Source organism: Lepidochelys kempii, chromosome 2, assembly GCF_965140265.1.
Source record: "Lepidochelys kempii isolate rLepKem1 chromosome 2, rLepKem1.hap2, whole genome shotgun sequence".
Lineage (NCBI taxonomy): Eukaryota > Metazoa > Chordata > Testudines > Cheloniidae > Lepidochelys > Lepidochelys kempii.
The window spans coordinates 99409473-99428937 of record NC_133257.1 but is presented as its reverse complement, the minus strand read 5'-3'; the positions used below and the strand labels follow the sequence as shown (position 1 = coordinate 99428937).

The following is a 19465-nucleotide window of genomic DNA, read 5'->3' as shown; positions in this document are numbered from 1 at the left end:
CTTGTCATCCACCTTTTGGGCTTAACAGCTGTGCGATTCAAGGGTGTACTAAAGGTAACAGAGACCTGCTTTACAAAAAGATAAGGTATTTTTTTTAAAGGAGCCAAGTCTGTATATCACGCAGCAGCACCTGATCATCTATTTACCCCCAACGTGTGCAGCCATTTAAGGACAATTAACTCTGCACGATCACGCATTAGTCATTACACTACAGAGGTTGCGTTAAAGCCTCCCCAGAAAATCTGGGAGACAACTGATTTGGGGCAGTAGCCACCCACGTTCTTTTGAAGGGCTGCTTGCAAAACCGAAGTGCAAAATCAATCTTCAGGGAGCATTTTAGAAGCACCAGCAAATTTGCATCGGTTGGAGACATGGTCTTTACATTTAATTAATATTAATGAATGACTTCCCCCCCCCCCCCACTCCACCCTGCCAAGCCGAACCTCAGGGTGTTTAGTTATTGCCTCTCTATCTGCTTTCCCTCAAGGCAGGGGGGTGAACACTTTTTTTTTCTTTGCAGATGGAATGAGCTTGAGGTACGGAGAACTGGGGCTTTTGCTTTTTGCATTCGGTCTACCCCCCCCCCCCGCCTTTGGCAGCCTGGAAAAGAGAGTTGGGGGTTTTCTGTCTGATCCTGGCTATGCTGTGGTCAGGACCTTCCCTCTCTTGCAGTCTGTTCAGCTCCCTCTTCCTCGCCCCAAGCCCAGAGGCAGGGAGGAGGAGGTGATACACGCTCTCTTTCCGTGCCTCAGCTTCGCTGCTGCGGCAGCAGGTGCTGGGGAGCCGGCGCAGCCGGCGTGGGAGCAGCAGGACCAGGGGTGGGAACATCCCCATCCTTTCTCACTTGGGGCAAACACAGCGGTTCTTTCTCTTTCCCATTGCCCCCCTCGCCTCCGCCTTTGTTCCCTCCTCCATTTCCTCCTGCGCCGGTGTCTTGAGGGTGCCAGGGAGGAGGCAACGGGTGCAGACTGGAGGTCCCTGTGGAGAAGGAGCCGGCGTTGCGGACTTAACCTAGGGCTGCTGCGGTGGGAGCTTGCCGCTGCTGGCAGGACCAGGAGCGGGGGAGGAGACTGCAGTTCCTCCCCCCACCCCCCCTTGCATTTTCATTTCTCTTTCTTTCCGCCTTCCTGAGTCGTCCTCTTCTCCTCTAGATTTTCCCCTTCTCTCTCTCTACCCCCTTTTCCCCAGTATTCCTCTGCCATCTGTGTTTGGGCTGAGAGCTGGCTGGGGAGGACGCTGGGGAAGGGGGGGTGAAAGATTTCCCTGCCTGTCTGTGGATTGATTGGAAGAGGCGATCGTATCTGCAGCCGAAGGATTAACCGCTAAACTTTTATTGCTGCCTGCCTCTGTGTGTGTGTGTGTGTGTGTGTGTGTAAGTAAATGGGGGAAGGCTCAGCTCAAAGAGGGAAAGTGTCTTGTTTCCTTTTGATAGATGCAGTTCGTGGGGTGAGGAACAATGAACATTTTCTTTAGGACATAAAGTGAAGGAGGAAAAACCCTTCCCCCCCCCCATTCAACAATCTACAGCAACCCCTCCCTCCCCCCCGTGGAATAAATGGAAGAATCTCCGGGATTTTCTTCTGCTCTTCGCCCTGGACTGTAGGAGTGAGGGGATCTCTCTCTACGTACATCCATCTCTCTATCTCTCCATCCATCGCCGGGAGGATTTGAGCCGGTGCAATGTGCTTTCAGCCGCTTGCCGCTGCTGCTTGACACTATGCAACACGCAGAGAGAGGGTTTTGCAAAAATGGATTTGTTCGATTTTAAAGGATTTCTTCTCTAATAAGGATTGCAGTGCCCACAAATATGACTAAATCTCCTGTTTGGTAAATCTTCCTGCCCCCTCCCCTTTGGGCTCCCTCCCTCCACCCCACCCCTTCAGAGGACCAAGCCCAGGGAGCCGATGACGGACCCATTAATCCTTCCTTCAATGCATCAAAAGAACCCAAAGGTCTGGGAAACGTTGGGCTTGAAATCCTATAGGAAATGCTTCGACCGGCTTTTGGTTTTGTATGAAACTGGTGATTAGGGGGGGAGGGTTGTGCGAGCGACCCCCCCTACTCGTTGCCCCGGCCTCTTTCCTGGCCCCCTTCTGATGTGCTCTTTGCCAGGTGCTTGTCCTCCGGTCTCTTTCTCTCTGGCCCGTCGCCGCCAGTTATGCAGACTCCCTGTCGTACTCAGCGGCTGCTGCTTTTGATATGATTCAAAGATGAGGGTGGTGATGATGATGATCGCTCTGGTGTGATGGGGTTGAGACGGCGGTGATTGTTTGAAGGCGAGGAGGAGGGAGAGGAAGGGCTGCTGCTACCCTTCGCTGAGTGTGTGGGCTTCAGTTTTCCTACTCCATCCTCTCCCCACCACTGGAAGTCCTCCCGTATCTAAATGGAATTAGTGGAGATCGAAGCCCCTTGCGTAAGGAACAGACATGATCCATGGGCGCAGTTTGTTTCACAGTAAGTATCTTTCCTGAAGCCGCTCTGCTTCGCAGGGCAACTATTTTTCCTTCTTCCAGGTGGAGACGGTTAATACTGGGGGGCTCACAGCTTCAAGGCGCGGGTTTAAACTTTCTCCCCCCCCCCCCCATGCAGTATAATTGCAAGAGGTGCAGGAAAGACGTAGATATAGCCTGGCGTTTGCAGTGACACATGCACTTGTTTGTTGAGTCTGTGGTGATGATAGGGAGGACTGAGTATACCTGTAATTAGAGAGAGAGAGAGAGTAGCTTTCAAAGTAACCAGTGGGGGTGCAAAACTAGCAGCTAAAGGGTGCTGCAGGGACTGATCGGTATACCATCTCCTTGCTTGTGGGATTCTAACCCGGGTTAACTCTGAGGCTTGGGTTTGAACCCTCAAATGACAGACCCGAGGGATCTTCAGACACGGAGCTAAATTCTGCTCTTCTCCTAAATCACACTGATATAAATCCAGAATAGCTCCATTGATGGCCTCTTTCAGAGTAACAGCCCTGTTAGTCTGTATTCACAAAAAGAAAAGGAGTACCTGTGGCACCTTAGAGACTAACCAATTTATTTGAGCATAAGCTTTCGTAAGCTACAGCTCACTTCATCGGATGCATTCATCGGCATTACTCCGGATTATCGCCGGTGTCACGGAGATCTACATTTGGCCCATGGTAATCAAAATCATTTAACACAATGTGGTGGATTAAAGGATAGAGTTTCAGTCACAACTCGGAATTTACTTTTTTTTTCCCCATCAGACCCTTACATGGGATTTTCAGTGTTGGGGGCGGTCTATTCTGGATGCTAGTATGTGTTCTCTATTGATTTGAAGTGATCAATGGGAAGGAATCAAAAGCCCTGGTGGTTTGGTCTTGGTTATGAAGCTACTCTAACGCTGCGGCGTTCTCCATCCAAAATCCGCTAAGCTTTAGCAGCAGTTCATGTTACTCTTGTAGAGCACAGTTACGTGAATGCTGTGAGTTGCGCATTGACAATGGTTCGCATTCCGTAATAATCACCTGTCCAAACAGGAATAGTAAGGAGCGCCAGGAGATGTACTCGCTAAACCTGACGTGTGTAAAACAAACAAAAGCCTCAGGACCGAGGCCATTTGAAACACGAGTTCTTGTGTGAAAATATCAATGGGGGCTATTGCACGGTATGAATATGGGTGGTCCGGAAATTGTCATTTTCTACCCCCTCCCCAAGAAAAGAGAAGGTGTGAAGGGTTGGTAGTTTAAACTACTCTGAAAGAATATCCTTTAAAGATACAGCTAGCTTGTAAAATAGCAATATTTTTTAGAACTTGTTTTCAAAATTCTTTACTGGGTTAGACCTTACATGTCAAGTTACATTCTTAAGCAACTGTTATGGCCAAATGATAAGACTCTTCAAATATGGATGTGTAATAGAAATATGCACAGGTCCATAATCAGAGGAGCACTAATAAGCCTAATTACAATTCGGCTAGATGATGAGGACTGGGGAGATCAACAAGAAATTAGGTGGGATCCTGCTTTAAAAAAATCTCTAAACCTCCATGATTGCTGATATTGGTGTCTTCCTTTCAGCAAAGCTCCCTGACTAGCAGTTTTGTCTGAGTAAAGATAGCAGGATCAGACTTTTCTTTTGGCTTTTTTTAAATATGGGAAAGATTGTATTTGTCCTGTAGTAAGAGGGGAGGAAAAGGGGAAGGCATCAGGTTTTACAGTTGATTTAATATGCAAAATATTGTGTTTGTAATCCAGTAAATGTAACCCATTGGCAGATAAGCATATTCATCTTGAGAAATTTCTCCACTGGTTAACATTTATCTGCTTGACAGAAATATATTATCGAGTCTTTGCCTTGAAATTTAAGGGGTAAATTTCCATAATTCTTTAAGCACTGAAGAAAGAAGTGGGATATTGTGGCAATATAAGTATTTTTTATGCTTTAAAGCCCCCAATCCAAATTACTCTATTAAAAGTAAAGGGAACAAGTATTTCACTTGAACAGTACAGCTGTGTTGGATACAGTATATGAGGATTAAGCAGAGTCTCCTTAAGCTTTTCTTGTTTCTTTATTATATTTTATTCCAAGATTATTTTTTACTGTTTATGATCAATACCATCATGCCAAGTTGTAAGCATAGCTCTCCATTTTGCAGCAATGTAGGTAATTTAATTAAAAAAACATTGTTTCTAGTGGTTAGAACTGAAAGCTGGGTTTAAGTGACCTGGATTCTCCTCTCATCTTTGCTGAAATGTCGCTGGGACCCTTCACCTGGCTTCTCTGTGCCACAGTTCCTAAATCTGTAGAGTGGTGATTTTAATATTTAAAAGTGTGTTGAGGGCCTCCAATGAAAGGTGCTATATAAGGATAAGGTGGTATTTGTTAATTATCTAATAATCAGTGTCTTCTGAGAGAGCTAAAAGGTTTACTAGATTGGGAGCTGGGGTGGAAGATCATAATCCCTCTCCATTGACTCATTAGTGATTCCCATTCTCTTTGCAGAGCACAGATCTTTGAAATGCTATGTTATTCACATTTAAAAAATGCACAGCTCCAGAGTCTCAGAATATATACACTTAGAATTAAAACAGTAATAAATAAATAACTTACAAACTGTCCCAGCAGAAAAAGACATTTACACACATGCCATTCAACCCTCACTGTCAGGTAATACTTGGTCTTCACCCCAGGAAAGCCAGGGGTAACAGGAACACCCTGTAGCGTGATCTGGAGTTCACCAAATCTAGGTTCTGGCAGATAGAGGGAGGGAAATTTTAAGGAGTTGGGCCCCCTCACATGAATGCCCTGCTAGCAGATTCCTCCCATTTTATCCATAGAGCTACTAGCTTGAGTACCTCAGATTGAAATTGCCATGGATTCATGAGGATAGAAAGAGAGAGCCTCTGCAGTTAGCTTCATATTGTAAGTCTAAACCAGCATCTTACACTATCCATAAATTAGCTGGCAACCAATGGAAATCATAGGCACAATTGCAATGTGCTTCCTGCATGGAACACAGCTTTAGTGAATGAGCAGCTGCATTCCACACTAGTTTCAGATTCTGAGATGAGACTACATGTTCAAATATGTACAACATGTTGCAATAAGGCCATGGATGACTGGAGAGATCCATATCTGAAAAAAGCTGCAATTTTCTTGCTAAGTGTAAATTTAAGAATGCTTTACACCATTTGCAACTTCTACTTGCATATCCAGTAGCAGCTGGGGATCCAACAAGACAGCTGGACTGGAAAAGTAATGGTGGATGTGCTCCCAGTGCATTGTTTTTTCATCACTTCAGTCTTTCTTTGAGATTAAACTTTGCCACAAACCTCTGCAAGGCTCGGGTCGGAAGACCTAGAAATACAGATTCAGGTGTTATCAGGGTACTGAAAGCACCACAGACTATATTTTCTCTCCAACTGTCCTAATGGTTTCATTTACACATTGAGTACAAAAAGTGAAAAAACAGAGAACAGTGTGGAACTCTGTATGAAAGAGTTATTGATGTAGATGGCAATTTCCCAGTGCTATCAGGACAAAAAGGAAGGAAACTATTCAAAGGCAACCCTATTTAGGTTTGCTGTGATCCATGAATATATCAGCACATTCTCATGGTCAGCAGTATCAATGGCAGCTGGTAGATCTAAAATAATCAAGATTGAGTATCCATCCTGATTAATAACTGGAAAAAGAACCTGTGCAGTCTTTTTATATGATGCCCAGGCTAAAAAAAGTGAAGAAGGAGAATCTGCGGAACTACAAACCAGTCGGCTTCACCTCAGTCCCTGGAAAAATCATGGAGAAGGTCCTCAAGGAATCCATTTTGAAGCACTTGGAGGAAAGGAAGGTGATCGGGAATAGTCAACGTGGATTCACCAAGCGCAAGTCATGCCTTACAACCTGATTGCCTTCTAGGATGAGATAACTGGCTCTATGGATATGGGGAAAGCGGTAGATGTAATATATCTTGACTTCAGCAAAGCTTTTGATACAGTCTCCCACAGTATTCTTGCCAGTAAGTTAAAGAAGTATGGAATGGATGAATGGACTATAACGTGGATAGAAAGCTTGCTAGATCTTCAGAATCAATGGGTAGCGATCAATGGCTTGATATCTAATTGGCAGCCATTATCAAGTGGAGAGCCCTAGGGGTCTGTCCTGGGGCTGATTTTGTTCAACATCTTCATTAATGATCTGGATGATGGGATGGATTGTACGCTCAGCAAGTTCACAGATGACACTAAGCTGCGGGGAGAGGTAGATACGCTGGAGTGTAGGGACAGGGTCCAGAGCGACCTACACAAAGTGAAAGATTGGGCTAAAAGAAATCTAATGATGTTCAACAAGGACAAGTGCAGAGTCCTGCACTTAGGATGGAAGAATCCCATCCAGTGCTACGGGTTGGGGACCGACTAGCTAAGTGGCAGTTCTGCAGAAAAGGACCTGGGGATTACGGTTAGACAAGAAGGCTAACGACATATTGGGCTGCATTAGTAGGAGCATTGCCAGCAGATTGAGGGAAGTGATTATTCTCCTCTATTCAGCACTGGTGAGGCCGTATCTGAAGTATTGCATCCAGTTTTGCCGCCCCCACCCCTCCCCCACACACACAAAGGATGTGGACAAATTGGAGAGAGTCCAGCAGAGGGCAACAAAAATGATTAGGGGGATGGGGCACATGACTTATGAGGAGAGGCTGAGGGAACTGGGCTTTTTAGTCTGTAGAAGAGAACAGTGAGGGAGGATTTGATAGCAGCCTTCAACTATCTGAAGGGGGGTTCCAAAGAGGCTGTTCAGTGGTGTCAGATGGCAGAACAAGGAGGAATGGTCTCAAGTTGCAGTGGGGGAGGTCTAGGTTGAAAATTAGGAAAAACTATTTCACTAGGAAGGTGGGGAAGCACTGGAATGGGTTATCTAGGGAAGTGGTGGAATCTCCATCCTTAGAGGTTTTTAAGGCCCGGCTTGACAAAGCCCTGACTGGGATGATTTAATTGGGGTTTGAGCTTTGAGCAGCTGGTTGGACTAGAAGACCTCCTGAGGTCTCTTCCAACACTAATCTTCTATGATTCTATGAATACCAAATGGACTAGGGCGGAAAAGACCTGATCAAAACAGGTACTGCTGGAGCTGTTCTCTACTCTCTTGTTGAGTCACATTCCCCTGCACATGATCCAAGACAAGGTGATAACTGTAGAAACTGTCAACATCAAGAGATGATGTCTTGAGCAAAAGTCTAACAACCACCTTTAAAGAAACTGTCCCCTTGCTTTTCTGAAAAGAGAGAGTGTTTCTGATAATAGCCACAGTATCTCCTTACTAGTCTTCCCCAGTCTAAAGTGCCATGGAATTAACTCTCAGGCTGCAAATTCCAGAAACTCAGGAAGCATCAGCAGCTTGAACTGAAGCAAAGAAAGACTTCATTGGTTCTCACCAGATTTGATCCGCTGCTATGGGTGCAGATATTTTGGTCCAGATTCAGCTAATTTTATCTGCAAAAGAAGTTGTGAATTCCTCACAGCAAGAAACAATTGCCTCATGTAAGAAAGTTCAAATAAACCAGATCTACCACCCCTCCCCACAGAACAGTTCCTGTAAGTGGGACTTTGCAGTTGCTTTTGGTCGTGATGTGAAAAAAAAGATTTCTCCTTCTTGCACAACCACATTAGTTTTAAAAAGTTCTTTATGCATGGCTGGCCTTAGGGAAAATGGTGCCCTGGGAGACCTTGCCTTTTGGCGTCCCCGGGCCCTGCTACCTCTCCATTGCCTTGATCTCCCTTCCGTGGTCTCGCACTCCAGGCCTGCACCATTCCTTGCCTCTTGACCATGGTGCCCTGGGCAGTCACTCATATCGCCCACCGTAAGGCCAAACCTGTCTTTATGCCACAACAAAGCAGATTTGAAATAAGACTTGTGCCACCAACACTTTATAGCAATCTTTCTGCTCACTGTGTTTGTAGCAGTCACTTGACTTTTTATTGATGCCAAATCATGAACATACAAAAAAAAAAAATATTGGCAGCCCAGTGTCTTATTTTAATATTGAAAAGGGGGGTGGGGAGTGAAGGAGGGTGAACCCAGTTGCAGATAGACATATTTTTAAAAGAATGTTATAATGCCACCACAAAACAGTCTGTTGTTGTACTGTGGATATCTTTAAATTGTATTATATTGAGATAGGTTGTTACAGTTGCTTTAATTGCGGACACTAACCTCATGTTGTACCTAATGTATTTTTGTCTTTCAGTTGTAGCAAGTCTAATCATCCTACACCTGTCTGGGGCAACAAAAAAAGGAACAGGTATGTTATTTATGGGGTATAGTCTCAATTTCTGGACACCTGTTTAGATATTTAAATATTTCATAATGTACTCGTATGTATTTTTTGCATCAATAAAGTGAACTGATGAAAATTCAAATATAATTTATTTTATAAATTTGCAGATAGCATTAGATGATCCAGTGCCTGATCTTGCAATGGGAGGTTATTCTGAGTAAGGACTAGCGTTGTCGATTAATTACAGTTAACTCACGCGATTAACTCAAAAAAATGAATAGCAATTAAAATTGTTTTTCTACATTTTCAAATATATTGATTTCAGTTACAACATCGAATACAAAGTATACCAGTACTCTCTCAGAGGGGTATCCATGTTAGTTTGTAGCCACAAAAAACAATGAAGAGTCCAATAAATGGACACAAATCAGACATCAGGAATGGTAACATACAAAAGTCAGTAGGACAACACTTCAGTCTCCCTGGACATTCAATAATAGAGTTAAAAGTAGCCATCCTTCAACAAAAAAACTTTAAAAAACAGACTTCAAAGAGAAACTACAGAGCTACAATTCATTTGCAAACTTAACACCTTTAATTTGGGCTTGAATAGGGACTGTGAGTGGCTGGCTCACTACAAAAGCAATTTTCCCTCTCTTGCTATTGACACCTCCTCATCAATTATTGGGAGTGGACCACCTCCATCCTGACTGAATTGGCCTTGTCAACACTGGTTCTTCACTTGTAAGGTAACTCCCTTCTCTTCTTGTGCCAGTACATTTATGCCTGTATCTGTAATTTTCACTCCATGCTTCGGAAGAAGTGGGTTTTATACCCAGGGAAGCTTATGCCCAAATAAATCTGTTAGTTTTTAAGGTGCCACTTTATATTATGTTCATTACAAATACTTGCACTGTAAAAATGATAAACAAAAGAAATAGCATTTTTCAATTCACCTCACAGAAATACTGTAGTGCAATCTCTGTATCGTGAAAGTGTAATTTATAAATGTAGATTTTTTTTAAAAAAATTTGGTTACTGCACTCAAAACCAAAACACAGTAAAGCTTTAGAGCCTACAAGTCCACTCAGTCCTACTTGTTCAGCCAATTGCTCAGACAAGCAAGTTTGTTTACTTTTGCAGGAGATAATTCTGCCTGCCTCTTGTTTACAATCTCACTTGAAAGTGAGAACAGATGTTCACATGGCACTTTTGTAGCATACATAGCAAGGTATTTACATGCCAGATACGCTAAACATTTGTATGCCTCTTCATGCTTTAGCCACCATTCCAGAGGACATGCTTCCATGCTGATAGCGCTCGTTTTAAAAAAAATGTGTAAATAAAATTTGTGACTGAACTCTTTGGGGGAGAATTGTATGCCTACTGCTCTATGTTTTACCTGCATCCTGCCATATATTTCATGTTATAGCAGCCTCAGATGATGACTCAGCACATCTTCATTTTAAGAACATTTTCACTGCAGATTTGACAAAACGCAAAGAAGGTACCAGTGTGAGATTTCTAAAGATAGGTCAAGTGCTGTAGCTAAGAATCTGAAGTGCTTTCCAAAATCTGATCAGGACAGGGTGTGGAGCATGCTTTCGGAAGTCTTAAAAGAGCAACAACTCGGTTTCAGAAACTACAGAAGCTGAACCACCAAAAAAGAAAATCAACCTGCTGCTGGTGGCATCTGACTGAGAAGATGTAAATGAACATGTGTTTGTCTGCACTGCTTTGGATAGTTATCGAGCAGAACCCATCCTCAGCATGGACGCATGTCCTCTGGACTGGTGGTTGAAGTATGAAGGAACATATGAATCTTTAGTGCATATGGCATGTAAATATCTTGTGACACCGGCTACAACAGTGCCACCCGAAAACCTCTTCTCATTTTCATGAGAAAGTGTAAACAAGAAGCGGGTAGCATTATCTTCTGCAAATGTAACCAAACTTGTTTGTCTGAGTGATTGGCTGAACCAGAAGTAGGACTGACTGGACTTGTTGGCTCTAAAGTTTTACATAGTTTTATTTTTTGAATGCAGTTATTTTTTGTACGTAATTCTACATTAGTAAGTTCAACTTTCATGATAAAGAGATTGCACTACAATACTTGTATTAGGTGAATTGAAAAATATGATTTTATTTTTACAGTGCAAATATTTATAATAAAAATAAATATAAAGTAATCATGGTACACTTTGTATTATGTGCTCTAACTGAAATCAATGTTTGAAAATGTGGAAAATATCCAAAATATTTATATAAATAGTATTCTCATAGGTTTGACAATGCAATTAATCATGATTAATTTTTTTAATCGTTTGACATTTAAAAAGACTATCTATTCAGGCCCTGGAACCCAACCCTGTTCCCATTGAAGTCAATGCTAAAACTCCCATTGGCTTCAATGTAAATAGGTTTAGACCCTTAATAGGGACTTATTATCTTAAATAGTTACGTGTACTAAATATTTTGTGTGATGTGATTTTCCCCCCTCCCCCTGTTTTAAGCAGAAAAGCAAACCACTTCAGAAGGGCAGAAACCAGTACAGTGTGGAACTTGGACAAAATATGCAGAAGGAGGCATCTTCACTTCTCCCAATTACCCCAACAAGTATCCTCCTGACAGAGAGTGCATCTACATTATAGAAGGTGACCAGCCAGTGACTCCCATTCTTCTGAGATTAACTGGGTTTCTCACAAATAATGTCTTTCATCTCATATGTGTCCTGGGAATTTGTGTATGGTGATTCAAATATTGGAAAATATGTCTGATAGTTTGGTCAAATGGGAGACAGGATTTAGAGAAGCAATTTCTTGACATCTTAAATGATTGCTTTGTGGGAAAGGTACTTGTAGTGCACACAAGTGGAGTCTTGACTAATTCTGAAGCAACACACAGTTATCTATGGATAACTCACTAGCGAATAACGACTACAATGTAATTATGTAAACTCACTTGGGGACTGACTGTATCTAAAATTGGTACCATAACATTAAACTTTTTAAAGGATTTTTTTAAAAAAAGAGAACAAGTAAAAAACCCTAGAATAAAAAAGCATCATGGAAGCTTCTTAAACATACTATAACTGAATCCTAGAAGGTATGCATAAAAAGGGAAGCAAGAGGGCAAGATTCAAAACCAACCCAGTGCAGCTGAACAAAAAAGTGTGTGTGTGAATGGAGCTTATTCAACCCAAACAAGAGTCTGTAATTAAAAAAGAATTAATAATAAAAGTAAAGTGATTCCAATAAAAAGGACTATACCTTATGGCAGGTAAAATGGGATTTAGAAGAATGAAGAGCCAAAAGTATCAAAACAACTAAGAAATTATGTAAATACAGTAGAAGCAGGAAGCTTCAAAGAAAGCAATTAAGGACATTACACACAAGCTACACAATTTCTTTCCTTTGCAGCACAGATTGATGAACATTGAGGAGATGCTTGAAAAGATGAGGTCTGGGGAAGGTAATAAAGATTGAGGTACTGTCAGAGTTTACAGTGTCAAAAAAGGTGGGTGTAGGAACAAACTAACAAGTCATAAGGACCAGATGCAATTCATGTAAGAGTTGGGAAGGCAATCAAGCTGCTCCAGTGATAATGGTTCTATGGCTATCTAGATAAGAATGAAGTAACTGAGGGCCAGATAGGTGTCTAGTGAGATTTTCAAAACCACCTAGGATACCGTTGATTTCAATGGGGTTAAGCACCTGTCTGCAGATTTAGGCACCTAAATACTTTCAAAAATTTGGCCCAGAGTTGCTAACAGTATGCTATCTTATAAAAATCTGTTACCATACCAGGAGACTGAAGGGCAGCAAATGTTGTATCAATCTTTTTATATTGGAAAAATAGGTGAGACAAGGTGCGAGAGGTAATATCTTTTATTGGCCCAACTCCTGTTGATGTAAGAGACAAGCTTTTGAGTTTTCATAGAACTCTTCTTAAACCATGTGGTAGAGAGGGTATTGGGAGCTCCAGACTACTGAGCTTTACTTTACCAGGGAAATTGATTAAAACAAGAAATAGAGAGAATTATAAAATGGCAAGATGAATATGATATGGGGACAAACAAGCACGACTTCTATAAAGGAAAACCGGGCTTCTCCAGTCAACTAGAATTCTTCCTTCTCAAGAATCTGTTAAGGAAACTAAGCAGTCATGAGGTAATAGGTTAAATTCTGTCAGGGATTAGAAATTGGCTAATAGAAAAACACAAGCGTAGGTCAGTTTTGAACATGAAAAGGTTATTTAACTTATTTCCGTTACTGTGATACTTATGCTCCTAGAATCTGAGCTTCTTGCACACATTAATGAATGTATCCTCACAACATCCTTTTGAGGTTTCTTATCCCCATTGGACAGGAGATGAATGGAGGCACAGTGATATTTCTCAGAGTTACAGAGGAAGCTTGTGGAAGAGATGAGAACAAAGCTCTAGTCTGGTGCCTTACCACAAGACCATTTTTTTTTCTCTGAACAATGGGGTACCCAAAGGATCGGCTATTGTTGTTTGAATATATTCATGAATGATCTGAAAAATGGGAGTGGACAGTACTGTGACAAAATATTCAGTTTACGTAAAATGATTTAGGACAGTCAAAATTGCAGAAATATGTGTGGAATTTGAGAAACATATAACTAAGATAGGCAAATAGGTTGCAAGATGCAGATGAAATTCTATGTTGACAGATACACTGTACATTGCATTGTAAGGAATAATTTGAACTCCTACACATTACTGTGTTATAAATTAGTGGTAGCTAACTAACAAAACAAAACACAAACCTAGGTGTTCTTGTATACAGCACACTTAAGTTCTCTGCTTAATGAGCAACTGCTGGTTTTTATTTAAAAACTTGAATATTAGGATGTACATGGAATGAGATTAAAAAAAATTGCTGAAGCCTTATGATGACATTATGGAATATGATTGTAAGCACTCCCCTTCAATGCTGTGGTCAGTCCTGGTCTCTCTCTCTCTCTCTCTCTCTCTCTCTCTCAGTCTTAAAAATAAAGAAAGAGGCAGGACAAGAACAGGTCAACTGGTGGGCACCACAATGAATAGAGGTGTGGTAAAGTTTCAAAATAAGAGAAACTGAAAAAATTGTAATTGCTTACAGAAGAAACAAATAAATGGGGACAGGATAGAGCTCTCTAAAATAAAGGCACAGAAAAAATAAATTGAGTGTTCCTTTTTTTACAAGACATAAGTATGACAGTCAAAGAAATTGAAAGAATACTTTTAAGTATCATATTACTCTGTGGAACTCATTGTCACAAGATATTGAGGTTGAGGGTTTTCAAAAAAAGATTAGACACTGATATGGATAAGAACAGTTAAAGTTACATACAGTACATATTAGAGACAAGGTGGACAAGGTAATATCTTTTAATTTTGTCTCTAATATCCTGGGACCAGCATGGTTACAAAAACACTGCGAATAAGCGGTATGTGTGTATTTTAAATGAAGGATGAATGACTGGTAAATTTGATAATGCCATTTAACCCACATCATAAAGATGTGACTGTCTATTCTGTGGAAAAAGAAAAGGAGTACTTGCGGCACCTTAGAGACTAACAAATTTATTTGAGCATAAGTTTTCGTGAGCTACAGTGAACCTCACGAAAGCTTATGCTCAAATAAATTTGTTAGTCTCTAAAGTGCCACAAGTACTCCTTTTCTTTTTGTGGATACAGACTAACACGGCTACTACTCTGAAACCTGTTATTCTGTGGAAGTCTCTCTCAAACTTAACAAATAGGACATAGTAACGTAGAATTCCCATACTAGATCAGACCACTGATCCATCAAATTTGGTATCTTGTCTTCAACAGCAGCAACTACCAGAAACTTCAGACACCAGTGCTAGAATCCCTATCATGAACAGCAAGGAATAAGGTGCACATGGGGGAAGTTTCAAGCTAATTTCTATCTCTGTATATGGTTTACGCCTTTGTATTCAAAGCCTTTATATGCCTTATACATTGTTATCCTATTGTATGTAATCTGTGACAATGAGTTTCACAGAATAATATATTTAAAAGTATTCTTTCAGTTCCAATATAATATAATCAAAACACACAATAGGGCAATAAAAACAATAATAGCAGAAATCCTGAAGTCCCTACTGAGGCAAAATTTCCACTGACTTTAATGGGACTGAGTAAGAGCTTCAGAATTTGTCCTGTCGTACTGAAATAGTAATTTATTTTGCTATAAAATAGTTTCAAAATATTGTAGCTCATGTTAAATGTATACCACTCTTTTAGCATTTTAAAATTGCTTTAATAAAGAATAGGTGTCCACAATAGGTGCTATGATCATTGTCTAAAGTACCTAAATGGGGGGAGGGAGGGGATTCTGTTAGCAGATGATTCTTTAATCTAGCCTTCAAAGATGTAACAAGAGCCAACAGCCAGAAGCTGAAGCTACACAAATTCAGACTAGAAATAAGATGTAATTATTCTAACAGTCAGGATAATTAACCATTGGAACAACTAGGGATGTGGCGGTTTCTCCATTGCTAGAAATCTTTAAATCAAGATTGGATGTTTTCTAAAAGATATGTTCTAGATCAACTAGAAATTATGGGCTCGATGCAGGAATTCCAGCATGAGGTTCTATGACCTGTGTTATGGAAATCTGACTAGAAGATCAGACCAGTCCCATTTGGCCATAAAATCTGTTAATATGGGTGTGGTCTTGCCTTTTTTAGTGGGCAAAGAAAGTTGTGTGCTTTTTAATTTAATATTGGGACAGATCCTGCATGTGCGTCACACATGCACAACTTCTGCTGGACAAAATTCACCGCTGGCATATTCAGGGTTAACTCCAGTAACTGCACTTGCTTTTGCCAGCAATGAATTTGTCCTGTTGATTTCAACAGGAATTGTGCACCTGGAGCACCTTCAAGAGCTAAGGCTTTTACTTGTGTTTAAATATATTCTGAGAATGACACAGCCAAACATTATAAAATATATTTCAACTTTTGTGCTAGATGTGTAGAATCTTGTTACTTGCATATTTAGATCAATTCAATAATTATTCTCCAATTAAATGCATATTTATAAATATAAGGAGGGAGTGCCTGGGATCATTTTTATGAACTTGAGAAGAGTTGTCTATTAAATCTTCCAATTTATATATTTTTGGGTGTTAATATTGCCTGCCTGTTTCCTTTATAATCAATACAAAATGAACGGTAGATCTCTTGAAGGCCATCCATGTTTTCCCAATGATCATTAAGTTTCTTGTATACTCTTTTTCTGTATATAAATCTTGTAGGGCTGTCATATTTCACTATATTAAAAAAAACTGTCCGTTTGAGTAACAATATAAGTGGATTTACATAGTATATTTCATGGAGTTTCATGTTTTTATAATTTATTATCCAAAACAAGTAAAAGGATCTGAACAACTGGAGATACCAAGGATTTAAGCAAATCCATTAGTCCTGCAGCAACTCACATTTCTGAGAGGTAGATGTTTAGATCATTATCTCATTTCCAAACAATCTGCTAAATGAAACAGAATTTTTTTTCCTTAACTTTAGCTGTTAGTTACACAGACTTATAGGCTGCTCAGAATTAAAACCTTAATTGTGTGAGTTTTGCTGCAACTGTTAGAACTAGTTAGCAACCAATATCTTTTTTTCCCCAGCAAATGTAAAATCTAAAGACAGCACTTGTGGAAGCTAATTAAATTAAAAAGGTGACAAGACATTCAAGCATTAAGCAGTCTTTCCATGGTATTAAAGTCTCAGAAGAAAAATAATTAGAAGCTTAATAAAGAAGATTTTTAAGATTTGATGAGGCACCAGCAATGTGTTTACCCACATCCTTTGCCTAAACTGTAACTATAGGCCAAATTCCTGTGGCCATCAGTGGACTTTACACATGAGTGAGGATTTCAGGATTGACCCTCCCAGTAATGAGTACATTTTCCTGTACACTGTGAAGGAAAGTATAATCTAATAGTTGTGGTAGGCCTGCTTGAGAGCATTACTGTGTTGCTGTGCAGTAAGCTAGGGCACAGGAAGGGCCTCATAGAAAATTGCTTGTTGTAAGCAAAGAGGAGGTTTGGTAGAAATCATACTCTTGTGTATTCAGTATTTAACCAGAAGCGAGGATTTGAGCTGTGGCTTTTTCAATCATCCATAGATATTTTCAGGAACATTTGGATCACTTTGTTGCTCAGATGAGATGTAGTCAGCTTGAAACTTTGATCTTTAAGTGTAAACACAGTATTCAAAAATGCAATGCAGTTTAGGGGTCAAATTGTTCTTGGCCTTTGTGCGTCTGGATAGGAGAATGGGGTAAGGCCTGGGACCCCTTCCTATCTTGGGATACCCTCTGCAAGGATTAGGGATAATCACAGTCCTTACAGTTGGGGGAGCACAAAGTGCTGCATCCCAAACAGAGAGGGTGAGGCTGAAAGCTCTGTTCTTCTCTGTACTGGGCTGTCTAGTAGGCTAGGCATAATAGGAGTAGTAGACATTACAGCCTTAGAGCAGCCGGTGCATGTTCTGTACACAGGAGAACTCAGGACAAGCACAATCCCGCCCTGAACACCCCAGGAGGCAATGGGGCCCTGCACAACCTCTACTCAGAGCTACATACTCACATAGGCAAAACACTCTCAACTCAGTTTAAAAATAAATATAAGGAAAGGAAAATAAACAGTAGCAATATTGAAATCCTAAAACCAATATTGATATAAGGTTCAGAATGCTGTTGTACAGAATGAACTAAATTTTGCACTCCTTATTCAGCAGATGCCAATGGGAGTTTTAACGGAGTCAGGACTTCAGGTCTGATTCTCACTTACCTTTTACGCCACTCTTGCAGTGTAATTTACTTATCAATGACAAAGTGGTATAAAAAGGTCTTAGTGTAAATCAGAATCCTCTTTGCAGTGTTTCTCACAATACATTTAATAATCCGTGGAAATCAAGCAACGTTTGGTCAAGCATTTGTTTGACTATGAATCATCACTGGCAAGATTTCTCATAGGATGTATTGGTGTGATGGAGAGATAGGGTTTTCTAACACAGGCAGTTTAATTAAAAACAAACAATACATGAAATTAATGTCATGCTCCCAGAAGCAAAAGTGGAGGGCCCACCCAGAGCCAGATCCTTGTCTTCAGTGGCACTGACGATTAAGAAAATGATGTAGTTCAACCACAATCTATTGGACTTTATGTGCAAATTACTGGGTGAAATTCTCTTGTCTTTGTTATACAGGATCCCCACCGGCCATAAAAATCTCTGAATTTAGTATCTCTTTAATAGTCAAATCTTTGATTAAGTGATCATTTTAAAGTATCTTCAAGGTTTCCAGTAGCATATTGTTTGTTCTTTAATTAAGGAAATTAGTTTTACTTGTTCTTTGGGTGGTTTCATAAATGATGTTTCCCGTATTTAATATTATGTTTCCAGTAAGATGGTAAAATCATTTAAGGCCAAATTTTGTTGTAGGATTTATACACAGGTCTCTCATTGACTTCAGTGCATCTGGAGACAGAATTTGTCCTTAGTGTCATACTCTAGTTCTGAAGAAGGAATTCCTCATCTTCATAAGCACTGAAGAAAAGTACATCTTCCTTAAGATGTCTGAGGAGAGATTTTCACCCATTAATTGGATTCCTTCAGAACTTCTCTGTGAACCAACTATTGCCAAATCATATTTTGCTTTTTGACATAGATGGTTTTCTTAGCTTACTTAAGAAATAGTGTTGGAAATGCTTTTTCATAGGGTAAGAATAGGTATGTACGTTAATGTAGTGAAATTTAGTTAGGCTACTGAAGATGTCATAATTTTCAGATACTGACCAGAACCATTGATTAAGAAAAAAAGGTAATAGTGTATCGAGAAACTAGAATGTATACATTTATCAAAATTCTGAAAGTAAAAAAATTAGCAAGTTTTTAACTGCACACATTTTGTTTTCTTTCCCCCTCTAGCTGCCCCTAGACAATGTATTGAGCTACACTTCGATGAAAAATATTCTGTAGAGCCTTCTTGGGAGTGTAAATTTGATCACATTGAAGTGCGAGATGGACCTTTTGGCTTTTCCCCAATCATTGGACGTTTCTGTGGACAGCAAAATCCACCTATGATAAAATCTAGTGGCAGATTCCTGTGGATTAAATTTTTTGCTGATGGTGAGCTGGAATCTATGGGTTTTTCTGCTCGATATAATTTCACACCTGGTGAGTACAAAGTGTTACACTTTTGGCAAAAGGTTTGATTTTTACAGCTTGCTTTGGTAGTAATGTAGAATTGTGCAGCACTTCAATATTTTTAATGGGAATATATTTTAATTTCAAAGAAAATATATTTTTTAATTTAAGCTCCTGATGCCCAGTTTGTTTATCCATTTTGCACAACACATCCAGCTTTTTTCACATATCGAGCAGAGGGACTTGTGTAATTGTAAAAACACATTGTTTTCAACAGAGTTCTATTCTAGGAAATCATTTAAAATCCTTTATCAGGAAGTATATGGTTTATATTTGATTGTTACGCTGTGTAGTTTTTCCTTCAAAGTGATCAGCAATAAAAAGTATTTTAATAATAATTAAAAAAAGGAATTCTAAGAAAATTACATCACTGCTTTTTCGCTTTGCTCTATTAGAGAGGGATTATCCTATACCTGTGCTAATTAGGGGAGATAACTGGCAAACTGCTGCATGTATTCCAAAAGGAAGCTTGAGATCCAAA

General features: G+C 40.1%; 1 protein-coding gene across 11 annotated transcripts in view; it reads left to right on the top strand.

Annotated features, from left to right (window-relative positions):
- Positions 1-1112: 1112 nt before the first annotated feature.
- The window catches only part of NETO1 (neuropilin and tolloid like 1), an 86189-nt gene continuing 67836 nt past the window's right edge, over positions 1113-19465 (top strand). For 8 of the 11 annotated variants that reach the window (XM_073331742.1, XM_073331752.1, XM_073331751.1 and 5 more), the window contains exons 1-4: positions 1114-2454; positions 8704-8757; positions 11247-11387; positions 18706-18954. In XM_073331742.1, the coding sequence (XP_073187843.1) occupies positions 2427-2454; positions 8704-8757; positions 11247-11387; positions 18706-18954 (472 nt within the window). In that variant the 5' untranslated portion in view covers positions 1114-2426. Of the gene's footprint in view, positions 2455-8703; positions 8758-11246; positions 11388-18705; positions 18955-19465 lie in introns of all 11 variants that reach the window. The other 3 variants (XM_073331743.1, XM_073331747.1, XM_073331753.1) reach the window with 2 other exon arrangements.